At 43.4% G+C, this 18,215-nt stretch overlaps 1 protein-coding gene across 1 annotated transcript in view; it reads left to right on the forward strand.

Moving 5' to 3' along the window:
• Nucleotides 1–18,215, forward strand: part of SLC23A1 (solute carrier family 23 member 1) — a 514,793-nt gene that overhangs the window by 385,198 nt on the left and 111,380 nt on the right. Inside the window, exon 11 of the mRNA XM_075859964.1 lies at nt 16,406–16,511. Coding sequence (XP_075716079.1) covers nt 16,406–16,511 — 106 coding nt within the window. The remainder of the gene's footprint in view (nt 1–16,405; nt 16,512–18,215) is intronic.

Genomic DNA, 18,215 nt, shown 5'->3' on the forward strand with positions numbered 1-18,215 from the left:
CTAAAACAACATCATCATCATAGCGTTCCTCATCATCCCCGCCACTTCTGTCACTGTGTTGTGAATGTGATGTGACATCATGGCGGGCTCCATGCCCCCCCTCATTACTGCGTCTGCCACCACGGCTACCACCACCAACACCCCCACTACCGCAGCTATGCGTCTCGGACATCGCTTCCACCACCGCCGCAACACACTCCGTTGGCTGACTCGCGGAAAAGAAATCATCATCTTCACTATGTTGTTCAATATCTTCCTTCGCACCCGAGGAGATGTCTCTTAGGACTCTCAGGAAAGATGGCTTCCCGCTAGGAAGGGGGAGCGAAGACATAGATGATGGAATGGAAACGCTAGAAATACCTATATTACTACTGTCACTGTGCCAAGGAACTGTAGAGGATCTGGAATCCAACGAAACCTGGCTTGAAGCCAGATCGTCAGAGTCTTCCTGCTGAGATGACCGCGAGCCAGCCAACCAGTCCACAATGGCCGTATTGTCTAAAGTAACCCGCCCACCGGAGGAGATGGACAAGCCTGGCTTGCTGATACTGCTACTACTACCAGCAGGCACATGGCTGCTGCTATTAATGGAACTGGGCACATGTCTTGTGCCACAAATGCTGGTACTGGGCCTGGCACCAACAGATCCAACATTTGGACTGGAAGAGTAGACGGCATGGGTGTTTTTTCCTCTACCCCGTCCTTTCACAACCTTTTTTTTACCAGACATTTCACTGCTGGAGTGCAGCAAGTTGAATCAAAACCTGGGGGATGAGCCCCTTCTAAAAGCGTATTCACACACTGACACTGGCTTGGCAAATGGCAATGAATGAGAATTTCTTTTAGCCACGCCGCAGTGCACTCAGGGAATGCTGGGCCTTGTAGTACTACTACTACAAAGGCTGCCCGTATTGCAAGTTGGATTGTTATTTGTTTGTTATGTTAACGGCCGGAGATGAGCCCCTTCTACAGAGACGTAGCTAGGTTCTCCAGCAACCGGGGCAAAGATTCAGTTTGGCGCCCCTCCCCCCAACCTCTTTCCCGACATCTCCTTCCCCCTCGCCGTGTTTGTTTTCTCTACCAATCGACGTGTCATTTCTTTTTATGTAACGCGAGCATCAAATTATTTGTACATTTCACAAGCAATATGGTTCTATACACAACACCAGATCTAAGCACGGTACATATATACAGCCCCAGAACAAATACAGCTAAATTTACTGCAACCCCTGCCGTATAGGTTTGTACGGCGTAAAACTACAGCTCGCAGCATGGCCCGAACAATGGTAAGGATATGCTGGGAGATGCCGTTTCACAAAAAATAAATCCTATCATAATCATACCACCCATCATCTCGCTGCAGATCATACAGTGCTGATTAGAGGCAGAATAAACATTTACATTAAGTGACTCACCGGTGTCCGATTCTAGTTATTTTTCTCCATTTGGTCCAGACCTCTATGATGACTTCCCCCGGTCCATTTCTGCAGTTTGCCGCTCACATGTCTTCAGCTTCTCACTTTTCCAACATTTCTTCACCTATAAATAAATATAAAGTTATCATTATACCACACACTACGCCCCTAAATATAATAGCGCCAAACACTGCACCTCTAATTATAATAGCACCATACACCGTGTCCCACACACACACCGTGACCCCTGTAGATAGTTCCTGCCATAGAGCCCCCTGTAGATAGTGCCTGCCATAGAGCCCCTGTAGATAGTGCCCCCATATAGACCACCCCTGTATATAGTGTCCCACAAATAACTCCCCCTATAGTGCTCTACAGATAGTCCACCCTTGTATATAGCCCCCTGTAGATATAGCCCACCCCTGTATATAGAGCTCTACAGATAGCTCAACCATGTATATAGCCCCCCTGTAGATGTATCCCACCCCTGTATATAGTGCTCCACATATAGTCCACCCCTGTATATAGTGTTTCACAGATAGCCCACCCCTGTATATAGCCCCCCCTTGTACATATAGTCCACCCCTGTATATAGTGCTCCACTAGATAGTCCACCCCTGTATATAGTTCCCCACAGATAGCCCACCCCTGTATATACTATATACAAGGGTGGGCTATCTGTGGAGCACTATATACAGGGGTGGACTATATGTACAAGGGGGTTATATACAGGGGTGGGCTTTCTGTGGAGCACTATAGGGAAAGCCATTTGTGGGATACTATATACAGGGGTGGGCTATATCTACAGGGGGACTATATACAGGGGTGGGCTATCTACAGTGGGACCATATCTACAGGGGGAACATATCTACAGGGGGACCATATCTACAGGGGGACCATATCTACAGGGCTGGGATATACACAGGGCTGGGATATACACAGGGCTGGGATATACACAGGGGGGCTATATCTACAGGGGTGGGCTATACACAGGGGGGCTTTATCTACAGAGGGGGGCTATACACAGGGGGGCTATATCTACAGGGGTGGGCTATATACAGGGGTGGGCTATATACAGGGGGAATATATCTACAGGGGGCTATATCTACAGGGCTGGGCTATATACAGGGCGACTATATCTACAGGGGGGGCTATATACTGGGGTGGGCTATCTATGGAGCACCATATACAGGGGTGGGCTATATCTACAGGGGGCTATATACTATATAGCCCACCCCTGTATATGGTGCGCTATAGACAGCCCACTCCAGTATATAGCCCCCCTGTAGATATAGTCCCCCTGTATATAGCCCCCTGTAGATATAGTCCCCCCTGTAGATATAGTCCCCCTGTATATAGCCCAGCAGATATAGTCCCCCTTTATATAGCCCAGCCCTGTAGATATAGTCCCCCTGTATATAGCTCCCCTGTAGATATAGCCCCCCTGTATATAGCCCCCTTTAGATATAGTCCCCCTGTATATAGCCCCGCTGTAGATATAGCCCCCCTGTAGATATAGCCCCCCTGTAGATATAGCCCCCCTGTATATAGCCCCCCTGTAGATATAGTCCCCCCCTGTAGATATAGTCCCCCTGTATATAGCCCAGCAGATATAGTCCCCCTGTATATAGCCCAGCCCTTTAGATATAGTCCCCCTGTATATAGCCCCCCTGTAGATATAGCCCCCCTGTATATAGCCCCCCTGTAGATATAGTCCCCCTGTATATAGCCAAGCAGATATAGTCCCCCTGTATATTGCCCAGCCCGGTAGATATAGTCCCCCTGTATATAACCCAGCCCTGTAGATATAGTCCCCCTGTATATAGCCCAGCCCTGTAGATATAGTCCCCCTGTATATAGCCCAGCAGATATAGTCCCCCTGTATATAGCCCAGCCCTGTAGATATAGTCCCCCTGTATATAGCCCAGCCCTGTAGATATAGTCCCCCTGTATATAGCCCAGCCCTGTAGATATAGTCCCCCTGTATATAGACCAGCAGATATAGTCCCCCTGTATATAGCCCAGCCCTGTAGATATAGTCCCCCTGTATATAGCCCAGCCCTGTAGATATAGTCCCCCTGTATATAGCCCAGCCCTGTAGATATAGTCCCCCTGTAGATAGACACCCCCGTAGATAAAGTCCCCCGTGTAGACAAAGTCCCCCCCACAGATACAGCCACACTTCTATTACAATTAAAAAAAAAAAAATCAAACTCACCTTATTCCCGCTCCCACGCCGTCAGGCAGCCATGGAGACCTGCTCTCTTCTGCGCAGGTCTCCAGGGGGTTGAACGCGGCGTCTATGAATGGCGCTGATTGGCTGGGCAGGATGACTTTCCCTGTCAGTCAGCGCCTTTCATCGACGGAAGCGTCACTGGTACAAAAGGTACCAGTCGCTTCATTCGTGGAAAGGGGCTGAATGGCCGGGCACGGAACGTGCCCGGTCATTCATTGCTTCTAATTGTACCTGTGTCCTTGCGACACAGGTACAATTATAGTGCAGGAGGAGGTGGCGCTGGCGCCCTCCTCTGAACTGCGCCCGGGGCACATGCCCCACTTGCCCCCCCTAGCTACGCCCCTGCCTTCTAAAAGCGTATTCACACACTGACACTGGCTTGGCAAATGGCAATGAATGAGAATTTCTATCAGCCACGCCGCAGTGCACTCAGGGAATGCTGGGCCTTGTAGTACTACTACTACTACAAAGGCTGCCTGTATTGCAAGTTGGATTGTTATTTGTTTGTTATGTTATCGGCCGGGGATGAGTCCCTTCTAAAAGCGTATTCACACACTGACACTGGCTTGGCAAATGGCAATGAATGAGAATTTCTATCAGCCACGCCGCAGTGCACTCAGGGAATGCTGGGCCTTGTAGTACTACTACTACTACTACTACTACTACTACTACTACTACTACAAAGGCTGCCTGTATTGCAAGTTGTATTGTTATTTGTTTGTTATTTTAACGGCCGGGGATGAGCCCCTTCTAAAAGCGTATTCACACACTGACACTGGCTTGGCAAATGGCAATAAATGAGAATTTCTATCAGCCACTGTGCACTCAGGGAATGTTGGGCGTTGTAGTACTACGTCTACTACAAAGGCTGCCTGTATTGCAAGTTGTATTGTTATTTGTTTGTTATGTTAACGGGCGAGGATGAGCCCCTTCTAAAAGCGTATTCACACACTGACACTGGCTTGGCAAATGGCAATAAATGAGAATTTCTATCAGCCACTGTGCACTCAGGGAATGTTGGGCGTTGTAGTACTACTACAAAGGCTGCCTGTATTGCAAGTTGTATTGTTATTTGTTTGTTATGTTAACGGGCGAGGATGAGCCCCTTCTAAAAGCGTATTCACACACTGACACTGGCTTGGCAAATGGCAATGGATGAGAATTTCTATCAGCCACGCCGCAGTACACTCAGGGAATGCTGGGCCTTGTAGTACTACTACTATTACTACTACTACTACTACTACTACTACAAAGGCTGCCTGTATTGCAAGTTGTATTGTTATTTGTTTGTTATGTTAACGGCCGGGGATGAGCCCCTTCTAAAAGCGTATTCACACACTGACACTGGCTTGGCAAATGGCAATAAATGAGAATTTCTATCAGCCACTGTGCACTCAGGGAATGTTGGGCGTTGTAGTACTACTACAAAGGCTGCCTGTATTGCAAGTTGTATTGTTATTTGTTTGTTATGTTAACGGGCGAGGATGAGCCCCTTCTAAAAGCGTATTCACACACTGACACTGGCTTGGCAAATGGCAATGGATGAGAATTTCTATCAGCCACGCCGCAGTGCACTCAGGGAATGCTGGGCCTTGTAGTACTACGTCTACTACAAAGGTTGCCTGTATTGCAAGTTAATTAAATAAATAAATAATACAAGAAAAAACTCACGGCGCCACATAGCGTAAGTAAGCCCAAAATAACAGTCAAGCGATGACAGGTGGAGGCTTACCACAAGAAGTAAGATCAGTCACGTAGGATAATAATAAGTGCTGCAGCCGAAATCCCAGACGGTCACACCAATGGGTCTCCGTATAGAAATGATTAAAGAGGAAAAAACGGGATATAAACGGCGCTGCTACTCAAGAATGATGCTTGCATTGGTGATATGATGATATGATCTTTATTCAATAGGCTACGCGTTTCAATGCCGTAACGGCATCTTCCTCAGGCCATATAAATTTCAATTGAAACAACACTCCTTAAATACACCATGCGGCCAAAAAAAAACGCCAATGTGATCAAGGTCAAAGTGCATCAGTGACGTCATCGATACAAAAGATTTAAACAGACAAAAAACAAAAAATATATATATAAATAAACATGTGCAAAACCAATAGTAACACAATAAATGACATCATTAGTTGAAAAGATACTAAACATAACAAATATGAACATAGTAACATAAAAATGCTATCAAGGAATTCCAGAAAAATAGGAAACGGGACCTGCAGAAAAAAAGTACATACTGTTTGCTATATAGCGTAAGCGTGTTATTTACAAACACAACGATGTTTATAAAAATAGACATCTAATTCTTTAACCCCTTGCGTACCTTTGACGTAATAGTACGTCGCTGGCCGCTTATTCCAGCGTACCTTCGACGTACTATTACGGCGCAGGAATAAACTGTCACTATGTGAAATCACATAGTGACAGAACAGCGGCGGCAGCTGTCATTGACAGCTAACCGTCTCTGCTACCGGCCTGGGGACCAATTAGCAGTCCCCAATGCCGGCGATTGCTGTGATTGGTCAGTCTCTGAAGACTGACCAATCACAGCCGTCTGTGACTTCGTCTACAGGAGAAAGCTCCTGTCACTTTCTCTGATCTCATCACTTCTGTGAGATACGTGAGGAGATCAGAGAAAGCGGTGTAAAAAAAAAACACTTTTTATTAACCCCTTCCCGAAAATTGGCATATAGTAACGCCCTGAGGATGAAGCGGGCACAGGAGCTGTGCTCGCTCCATCTTCATCGGATGTCGGCTGTAATATACAGCCGACATCCCACTGCAACTACAGCGATCACTGTCCTCTCCGATCGCTGTCGTTTAACCCCTTAAATGCCGCTGTCAATAGCGACAGCGGCATTTAAGTGATTGATACAGAGGGAGGGGGCTCCCTCTGCACCCCATTGCCCCCCCCCGCGAAAAATCGCGGGGTTCTGATGGTTGCAATGGCAACCAGGAAGCCTAGCAACGGCTTCTTGGTTGCCAGGTACGGGAGCCTATTAGGTCCTGCCCAAGGCAGGACGTAATAGGCTCAACTGTCAGTTGTAAAGTGACAGTTACAATACACTGCACTACATCAGTACATACAGAAGTAGTGCAGTGTATTGTGCAGGGGATCAGAAGATCAGATCTTCCAGTCCCCTAGTATGTGTAAAATAAAAAGTGAAAAAAAAGTTAAAAAAAAAGTTTTAGATAAATAAATAAATAAATACAAGTTTTACGTAATAAAAACAATAATCGCCTTGTTTCCCTGATCAAGCCCTTTATAATTAGAAAAAAAAATGAAAAAAAAGACAAAAACTAGACATAATAGGTATCGCCGCGTACGTATCGGCCTGACCTAAAAAAATATCATATTATTTATCCCGCACGGTGAACACCGTAAAAAAAATACCATAAAAAACAATGGCAGAATTTCCTTTTTTGGTCACGTTGTTTCCAAAAAAATGGAATAAAAAGTGATCAAAAAGTCGCGCGTAGCCAAACATGGTACCAATAAAAACGACAGTGTGTCACGCAAAAAATGTATGTACTCCGCACAGATTACATATGCCCCCACATTATAAACTGAAACACCAGTAAAACACTAAACAAAACTACTACCAAGCAAAATCTGCGCTCCAAAAGCCAAATGGCGCTCCTTCTGGGCCTGGCAGTGTGCCCAAACAGCAGTTTATGACCACATATGGGGTATTACCGTACTCTGGAGAACCGCTTAACAATTTATGGGGCGTATGTCTCCAGTGGTACAAGCTGGGCCCAATGCATTGGGCACTGAAATAGCATATATGTGGAAAATGTCAATTTTCAATCTGCAACATCCACTGTGCACTAATTTCTTCAAAACCTTTGGGGGTCAAAATGCTCACTACACTTCTAGATGAATTCCTTGAGGGGTGTAGTTTCCTAAATGGGGTCACTTCTCGGGAGTTTTCACTGTACTCGTACCTCAGCGCAATGCAACATGGCGTCAAAAACAAATTTTGTAAAATCTCCACTCCAAAAACGAAATTGCACTTTTTCCATTTAGACTCTTGCCGTATGTCCAAATAGCCGTTTACAACCACATATGGGGTATTTCCGTAATCAGGAGAAATTGTGTAACACATTTTGGGGTGTCTTTTCTCCTGTATTCCTTGTGGAAATGAAAAATTCTGAGCTAAAGCTACAGGTTATTGGAAAAAAAAAATGTTTTCATTTTCACGGACCAATTCTAATAAAATCTATAAAACACCTGAGGGCTCAAAATGCTCACTACACCTCTAATTTAATTCTTTCAGGGGTATAGTCTCTAAATTGGGATCACATCTGGGGAATTTCTACTGTACTGGTACTTCAGGGACTCTGCAAATGCGACATGGCCCCCAGAAACCAATTCAGCAAAATCGGAGCTGCAAAATCCAAATGGTGCTCCGTCCCTTCTGAGCCCTGCCATGGGTCCAAACAGCAGTTTATTACCACATAATGGGGTATTTCCGTAATCAGGAGAAATTGCTTTACAAATGTTGAGGTGCTTTTTCTCCTTTATTCCTTATAAAAATTAGAAAATTCTGTGTTTTTTCCCCAAAAAAGTCTCTTTTCATCTTCACAGACTAATTCCAATAAATTCAGCAAAAAACCTGTGGGGTCAAAATGATAACTATACCACTAGAAAAATTCCTTGAGGGGTATAGTTTCCAAAATGGGGTCACTTTTGGGAGGATTCCACTGTTTAGGTCCCTCCAGGGCGTTGCAAACGTGACACGGCACTGAAAACCATTCCAGTAAAATCAGAGCTCCAAAATCCAAATGGCGCTCCTTCCCTTCTGAGCCCTGCTGTGGGTCCAAACAGCAGTTTATTACCACATATGGGGTATTTCCGTAATCGCGAGAAATTGCTTTACAAATGTTGGGGTGCTTTCTCTCCTTTATTTCTTGCAAAAATTAGAAATTTTTACGTTTTTCCAGAAAAAAAGTAGATTTTCATTTTCACAGACTAACTCCAGAAAATATAGCAAAATACCTGTGGGGTCAAAATGCTAACTATACCCCTAGATAAATTCCCTGAGGGGTGTAGTTTAAAAAATGGGGGTCACTTTTGGGGGTTTCCACTGTTTTGGCACCACAAGACCTCTTCAAACCTGACATGGTGCCTAAAATATATTCTGAAAAAAGGAGGCCCCAAAATCCAAGAGGTGCTCCTTAGCTTCTGAGGCCTGTGTTTCAGTCCATTATCACACTAGGGCCACATGTGGGATATTTCTAAAAACTGCAGAATCTGGGCAATAAATATTGAGTTGCGTTTCTCAGGTAAAACCTTCTGTGGTACAGAAGAAAATGTATTACATATGAATTTTGTAAAAAAAAATGAAATTTGAAAATTTCAGCTCTACTTTCCCTCAATTCCTGTAAAACGCCTAAAGAGTTGAAACACTTTCTGAATGCTGTTTTGGATACTTTGAGGGGTGCAGTTTTCAAAATGGGGTGTTTTTTGGGGTTTCTAATATATAGGGCACTCAAAACCACTTCAGAACTGAACTCGTCCCTGAAAAAATCGCTTTTTGAAATTTTCTTAAAAATATGAGAAATTGCTGCTAAAGTTCTAAGCCTTGTGAGGTCATAGAAAAATAAAAGGATGTTCAAAAAACGATGCAAACATAAAGTAGACATATGGCAGATGTTAATTGGTAACTATTTTGTGTGGTATTACCATCTGTTTTACAAGCAGATTCATTTAAAATGGGAAAAATCATAATTTCTTCATATTTTCGCTAAATGTTGGTGTTTTTCACAAATAAGCAATGAATTTATCGACCAAATTTTTGCACTAAACTAAAGTACAATATGTCACGAGAAAACAATCTCAGAATCAATTGGATAGGTAAAAGCATTCCGGAGTTATTACCACATAAAGTGATACATGTCAGATTTGAAAAAATTGGTCTGGTCCTCAAGGCCAAAATGAGCTGGGTACTCAAGGGGTTAATAAATAGGATGGAATAAACGAAAAGGACCAGTGTAAACGAATGAACCTGTGAATACATGTATATTTTGTATTTCTCAGCGTGTACAACCTTGAGAAACTTGATGTCAAACAACTCGAACGGGAGGTTCGAGATGCCGTAAAGGAGACAACTATTATAGTATCTGAAAAATTGATGGTAAAAATAGTAATGAAATATGAGTAATCATATACATACACCCTTTTCTCAATGGAGGAAGAGATAATCTATATATATAAACCCTCAAGAGATCCATTCGGATGCTCAATAATGTAAATGCGGCAATTGCAAAATCTGATGAAATATATTAAATATACAAATGGATACACATATCATAATGAAAAATGCACTAAGTAAAAAATTAAAAACCAAATGCTATGATATAAGTACTACAAATTAATATAAGATGCCTCATTGGGGAACTAGCTATAAGTATTGCAAGTTGTATTTTTATTTGTTTGTTATGTTAACGGCCAGGGATAAGCCCCTTCTAAAAGCGTATTCACACACTGACACTGGCTTGGCAAATGGCAATGAATGAGAATTTCTATCAGCCACGCCGCGGTGCACTCAGGGAATGCTGGGCGTTGTAGTACTACGTCTACTACAAAGGCTGCCTGTATTGCAAGTTGTATTGTTATTTGTTTGTTATGTTAACGGCCGGGGATGAGCCCCTTCTAAAAGCGTATTCACACACTGACACTGGCTTGGCAAATGGCAATGAATGAGAATTTCTATCAGCCACGCCGCAGTGCACTCAGGGAATGCTGGGCCTTGTAGTAGTACTACTACTACTACTACTACTACAAAGGCTGCCTGTATTGCAAGTTGTATTGTTGTTTGTTATGTTAACGGCCGGGGATGAGCCCCTTCTAAAAGCGTATTCACACACTGACACTGGCTTGGCAAATGGCAATGAATGAGAATTTCTATCAGCCACGCCGCAATGCACTCAGGGAATGCTGGGCCTTGAAGTACTACTACGTCTACTACAAAGGCTGCCTGTATTGCAAGTTGTATTGTTATTTGTTTGTTATGTTAACGGCCGGGGATGAGCCCCTTCTAAAAGCGTATTCACACACTGACACTGGCTTGCCAAATGGCAATGAATGAGAATTTCTATCAGCCACTGTGCACTGACTCAGGGAATGCTGGGCGTTGTAGTACTACAAAGCCTGCCTGTATTGCAAGTTGGATGCAACGGGGATGAGCCCCTTATAAAAGCGTATTCACACACTGGCTGAGTAGTGAGTAGTGGATGAGCCCCTCCGATTGCTGGATTCCTGCCTTTTAGATTCCTAAAGCTTTCCCTTACTGCACAGAGATGCTATCCCTACAGCTCCTGTCTGTAAAATGGCCGCTGAGCTCCGTGCATAGACTTTTATTGCAGGCTTGAGCCCGCCCCTATGCTGCCTCCCGATTGGCTGGGAGAGCCGTTTGCAAGGCATTATGGGGTAGCCTGATGTCAGGTGATCTTGTGAAATTCTCCATTTTAGATGTAACATGTGGCAGGCGCCAAAATGTAGCCGGGTTTAGTCAAAACGGGTTCGGCCGAACCCGGTGAAGTTCGGATTCGCTGCAAACCGAACTTTTCCGGAAGTTCGGACCGAAACCGGGTTCGGTTGTCCCGGTTCGCTCATCTCTATATATTAGTATTAAACTATATCATACAAGCGATCCAACAATCGCTGGTTCAAGTCCCATAGGGGGAATAATAAACAAAGTAAATAACTGTTAACCCCTTCAGGACACAGCCTGTTTTGGCCTTGGGGACACAGACGATTTTTTTCAAATCGGACCTGTCACTTTATGTGGTAATAACTTTGGAATGCTTTTACCTATCCATGCGATTCCGAGATTGTTTTCTTGTGACATATAGTACTTTATGTTAGTGGAAAAGCTTGGTCAATTAAAAGTAGTATTTATTTGTTAAAAAAAAATTCACATTTTTCTAAATTTAAATGTATCTGCTTGTAAAAAAGATAGTAATACCACACAAAATAGTTACTAGTTAATATGTCTACTTTATGTTTGCATAGTTTTTTTTGAACATCCTTTTATTTTTCTAGGATGTTACAAGGCTTAGAACTTTAGCAGCAATTTCTCACATTTTTAAGAAAAAGCCTTTTTTTAGGGGCCAGTTCAGTTGTGAAGTGGATTTGAGGGGTCCATACATTACAAACCCCCATAAATCACCCCATTTTAACAACGGCACCCCTCAAAGTATTCAAAACACCATTTAGAAAGTTTATTAACCCTTTAGGTTTTTCACAGGAATGTATCAATGTAGAGGTGAAATGTAAAAATTTTATCTTTTTTTTGCAGAAAATACATTGTAATACATTTTTTTCTGTAATACAGAAGGTTTTACCAGATAAATGCAACTCAATATTTATTGCCCAGATTCTGCAGTTTTTACAAATATCCCACATGTGGCTCTAGTGTGGTAATAGACTGAAACAGAGGATTTTGGGGCCTCCTTTTTATTAGAAAATATTTTAGGCACCATGTCAGGTTTGAAGAGGTCTTTTGGTGCGAAAACAGTGGAAACGCCCCCCAAAAAGACACCATTTGGCAAACTACACCCTTCAAGGAATTTATCGAGGGGTATAGTGAGCATTTTAACCCTACAGGTTTTCGAAGAATTTAGTGTAATTAGGCGGTAAAAATTAAAATCTAAATTTTTTCCAAAAAAACTTATGCATTTTACATTTTTACAAGGAATAAAGGAGAAAAAGCACCCCAACATTTTAAAAGTAATTTCTCTCGATTACGTCAATACCCTCTTTATGGTGATAAACTGCTGTTTGGACACACTGCAAAGCTCAGAACAGAAGGAGCACCATTTGGCTTTTGGAGCTAAAGTTTTGCTGGAATGGCTTTCGGGTGCCATGTCGCATTTGCAAAGCCCCTGTGGGACCAAAACTATGGAAAACCCCCAAAAGTAACCCAATTTTGGAGACTTCAACCCTAAAGGAATTTATGAAGGGGTATAGTGAGCATTTTGACCACACAGGTTTGTTGCTGAATTTAGTGGAATTAGGCTGTGAAAATGAAAATCTAAGTATTTTTCTAATTAAATCTAGTTATAACTCAGATTTTAACTCAAAGGGGAAGAAGCACCCTAACATTTTAATAGACAACTCTTCTGAGCACGACAATATGCTTCACGGCACCCCTTATGTGGTAATAAACTGCTAGTTGGACACACAGAAGAGCTTACAAAGGAAGGAGCACTATTTGGTTTTTGGAGCTCAAATTTTGCTGGAATGGTTTTCGGCGACATGTCGAATTTGCAAAGCCTCTACGGGACCAAAACAGTGGAAACCCTCCAAAAGTGACCCCATTTGGGAAACTACACCCCTGAAGGAAATTTATTGAGCAGTATAGTGAGCATTCATTTTAACTCCACAAGTTTTTTTGCTGAATTTAGTAGAATTGTGCAGAGAAATTGAAAATTTTATTTTTTCTGATAAAACATGGAAATTTTTTTTTTTTACAAGGACTAAAGGAAAAAAAGCACCCCTACATTTGAAGAGCTATTTATCCCGATTACAGCAATATTCCATATGTGGTCATAAACTGCTGTTTGAACACACAGCAGGACTCAGAAGGGAAGGAGCACCATTTGGCTTTTGGAGCTCAAATTTAGCTGGAATGGTTTTGTGGTGTCATGATGCATTTGCAGAGCCCCCGTGGGGCCAAAACAGTAGAAACTCCCCAATTAGAAATCTACACCCCTTAAGGAATCTATCTGGTGGTATAGTGAGCATTTAGAGGCCCCAGGTCTTTTGCAAAATTTATTGGAATTAGGCCGTGAAAATAAATAAACATTTTTTCCACTAAACTGTTGCATTTTTTCATTTTACAAGGGATAAAGGAGAAAACGCACCCCAACATTTGTAAAGCAGTTTCTCCCGATTACGCCAATACCCCACATGTAGTCATAAACTGCTGTTTTGATACACGGCAGGGCTAAGATAAGCAGGAGCGCTATTTGGCATGCATATTTTGCTTGTTTGGTTTTTGGACGCCACGTTGCATTTGCATAACCACTGAGGTACCAGAGTACAGTGGAAGCCACCAAGAAGTGAAGAAACTACATCCCTCAAGGCATTTATCATTTGCCTGGACATTTGCCTGGTCGGGGCTCAGAAGTGAAGAGCAACATGCGGATTGTAGGCCTATTTTGGTGATTTTCACAGCTTTTGCCCACAATTGAAGGGCTCCGTGGTCAAAAAGTAAAACAACCCCCAAGAAGTGACCTCCATTTTGAAAACTACACCCTTAAGGGGTGTAATCATAATTTTTGACTCCACATGTGTTGTTTCATTAGAAATTAATGCGCAGCGGATGGTGCAAAGTGAAAATTGCAATTTTCCAATATGTTGTGGCAGTGAAGACAAATACCTCATAAAGCGGGTTATTCCTGGTATGGCGATGCCATATATGTGGACGTAAACTGCTGTTTGGGCGGGGCCTAACAGGCTTCTGTACTTGGCAGACATGAGGCCATTGTTAGGCCTCCGGTCGGCCAAAGTAGCCATCGCAACCCCGCGATCGCATTGTGTGGTGCCGATCTGCTAGTAAACCCCATAGATGCATGCTCACTTTTGAGCGCTGCATCTAAGGGGTTAATCGGCTGGATCGGAGGCCCTGGCCTCGCAGCAGGGTATCAGTTGTATTATGCAGCTGACACCCGCTGGTGATGGTGCGGGCTCAGCTTCTGAGCCCACACTAACACCACAAGGTACAGTTACGTTGAGTTGCAGGAAGTCACTTTCCGCAGCAACGTAACTGTGCATTGGATGTCGTTAAGGGGTTAAAATCACCTCAAACATTGTTTCATTAAAAAAAAAAATTGAAGTTCAAAGGTGTACATAGATTAAGGCTTCATGAACATCATGAATTCACACGACAGTGAAAAAAGGCCATGTGACTGTCGTTTTTTTAACGGCCGTCACATGGCCATTTTCAGAACTATGAAGTTCTATGGGTGTATTCACATGGCCGTTTTTTAATGGCCCGTGAAAATCGGCTGTCAAAAAATAGGACTTGTCCTATTTTTGGCTGTTTTCACAGTCAATGGATCAGTTTATACTGGCCGTTTTTCAGGAAACAATCCTTGTAACGGCCGGTAAAAAATGATTCTGGCCAACGACTCCCCGCACACATCGCTACTTTGAGCGCTAAGCCCGGGGAAGCCCTTGACATAGCTATCCATATAAGGACAGTGAAGTCAAGGCTTTCAACAATGGAATCCCCGGCCAGAGCATCACAAGATCTCTGGCCGGGGACTCCTGTCTTGTAGATAGCACACCTCTATGTAGATAGCATCCCCCTGCCTGAAGATAGCAACCCCCCCATTCACCGTAATTAGCGCCACAAGAGCAGAATCCCCGGCGGCCAGAGCCCGCTCTGGCAGGGGATTCCGCTCCTGGAGAAGCACCCCGGCATCACTATCCATATATGGACAGTGACGTCAAGGGATTACTCCTGGAATGGAATCCCTGGCCCACTCTGGCAGGGGATTCCGCTCTCCTGACGTCACTGTCCATATATGGACAGAGACGTCAGGGGCTCTGAATATGAGTGGAATCCCTGGCCCGCTCTGGTTGGGGATTCCACTCTCCTGACATCACTGTCCATATATGGACAGAGACGTCAGGGGCTCTGTCTATGAGGAATCCCCGGCCAGAGGAATTCCGCTCCTACAGCGAGCTATAGTGGCGCTATCTACAGGGGAGGGGGTGGTATCTACAAGGGGGGTTGCTAACTACAGGGGGGTGCTATCTACAAGGGGGTGCTATCTACAGGGCGGTGCTATTTGCGGGTGTGTGGCACTATCTACAGGGGACACTGTGGCTATATCTACATGGGCACTGTGGCACTATCTACAGGGGACATTGTGGCGCTATTTACATGGGCACTGTGGCATTATCTACAGGGGACACTGTTGCGCTATCTACATGGGCACAGTGGCAATATGTGGGCTCTGTGGCACTATCTATAATGGGCACTGTGGCACTTTGTGGGCACTGTGGCACTATCTACAATGGGCACTGTGGCACTATGTTGGCACTAGCACTATATATGTGGGCACTGTGGTACTATGCGGCCACTGTGGCACTATGTGGGCACTGGCACTATATATGTGGTTACTGTATCACTATCTACAGTTGGCACTGTGGTACTATGTGGGCATTATCGACAGAGGTCACTGGCACTATTTACAGAGGCACTGTGGTGTTTTCAGGGGGTTGGGACAAAAAAAACCTGACAAATGAAACCCATCCTTTTTTTTAATGGTCATGAAAAACGGACTGCAAACGGATGACAAACGGCCATTAAAAACAGACAGGCTGATTGGAAATGGATGAAAATTTAGAGACACTGACGCAAAATGGCCATGAAAAACTGACAGTCTGTTTTTAATGGCCATTTTTTTCACTGTTGTTTGAATGTAGCCTAAGAAAATTTGCAAGTTGCAAAGCATGGAAACTAATACAACTGCTACAAAACAATAATGAGTTTTTTTCTTTAGTTTTTTTTATTTGTAGAACTGTTTCAGTTTTTTTCTTATTTGTTTTTGCAAGGCACTGCATTTGAATGTTGGGAATATGCAAGACCCGGCTGATCAGTGTGTTTTCTTATTAGTACATATTGTATATCTAATTACTTTGATTCTATCACTAGAACAATGCTTCAGAAGTAATGTTTTGACATTATAGTCTAATTCATATCTTTTTTTTTTTTCTCAGAGGAATATTTATTGAAGGAGTTTGTTGTGTTATTGCTGGATTGCTTGGAACAGGCAATGGCTCTACCTCTTCAAGTCCAAATATAGGTGTTTTGGGGATTACAAAGGTAAAATTCTTGAAAATGTATCATATTTAACAATTATATCAAAACAAAAATACGAATCAAATAAATTGTGGTACAAAAAAGATAGAACCACCAAGTGTGAGCCTGGCCTTCCACTGACCATTAGGGACACCTCAGGCCGGGTTCCCACGGGTCGCATATGCTGCGTAAAAACTGTGCAGTGTATTCGACCTGGAACCCGTTGCGGAAAGCAGGGCTGGAAAAAAAATCCCAAAACGGTCTTACTTACCATCTCCCTTTTTCTGCGTGTCCGGCCTCCTAAGATGACGTTGCAAGCCATGTAACGCTGCAGTCTGTGATTGGCTGCAGTGGTCACATGGGATGAAACATCATCCCAGGAGGCCAGCGTGCAGCAACAAGGAGAGAGTTCTGGGTAAGTAGGATTTTTTTTTCCTGAGTTGCGATTTTTGCGGCAGATTCGCTGCGATTCTGCCACAAAAGTCAAAACAATTGGCTTTCTGTTGCGGGTTTTGCATCCCCTTTGAATTCAATTGGGAAAATCTGCAACAGAAAATCAATAAAAATGCAGCACAAATTGACAGGCTGTGGATTTAAATTCCGCACTGCAGGTCATTTAACGTTTATGCTGCGTTTATAATTCTCATCCACTTTGCTGCCACTGTAAATGCTGTGGAATTTCCGTATATGATTCCATTGGACAGCTGTGTTCCAGCTGCGGCCATGAGAAGGAATGGTTAGTTTGAAGGTATCTGGAAAGGATGGAGGCTGGAAACCTGCTGTATTACTCAACTAAAGTGTATATAAAGGGCAGATCTTGTTTTCTCCTGCTAATAACAGGCTCAAAGAAGAGTTTTGTCAACAGTGTTTATAAAAAATGTTTTATAAATCCGGTTAGGGGAGTGTTCACAGCAGGGCCGATTTTAGCTTTTCTGCTGCCTGAGGTGAAAATTGAAAGGGTGCCCCCCCCCCCCCCCCAGGCTGTTCTGCATCACTAGCATCCTCCTCAAACTCATTCGGATGCGCCATTGACTTATACTTCCCTGGCATGCGCAGTGCAGCAATGAAGTTGGGCAAAAAACACCTCGCTGCACAGTGCGTGCCCATGCAATGGCGCATTCAAGAAAGTTGGAGGAGACTGGTAGTTATGTAGAACAGCCAGGGGGATTTCAATCAAGCATGGAAAGGTGGTTTGAGGCAGGACTATGTGACGCTTCAGGATAGCGGCACCGCCCAATGACCCTTCAATGAGCAATTAGCATACAGTGTGCGCCATTTTAAAAGTTGCTTTTATAGATTTTGCTACCTCTGAAAGAAATCATACAGGGGAATGTTTGGAAATATTGTCAGGTCATGTATTACTACATGGTAGTGGTTCAACGAGTTAAAACTACCTGACAGGTTCCCATTAAATATACAATGAATTGAAAACAATTCCACCTGCCCTGCAATTTTGTTATTATAAATATATCCTATATAATTACAGCTTCAGAGCCAAGCTCATACTTATATACAGTACAAGAACCAAGCTCAGTACATAAATACAGCACCAGAACCATGCTCAGTACATAAATATAGTACCAAAACTAAGCTCAGCACATGTATACAGCACCAGAACATAGCTCAGTACATATATACAGCACCAGAACAAAGCTCAGTACATAAATACAGCATCAGAACAAGGCTCAGTACATATATACAACATCAGAACCAAGGTCAGTACAGCTT

This window comes from Rhinoderma darwinii, chromosome 3 (assembly GCF_050947455.1).
Source record: "Rhinoderma darwinii isolate aRhiDar2 chromosome 3, aRhiDar2.hap1, whole genome shotgun sequence".
NCBI lineage: Eukaryota > Metazoa > Chordata > Amphibia > Anura > Rhinodermatidae > Rhinoderma > Rhinoderma darwinii.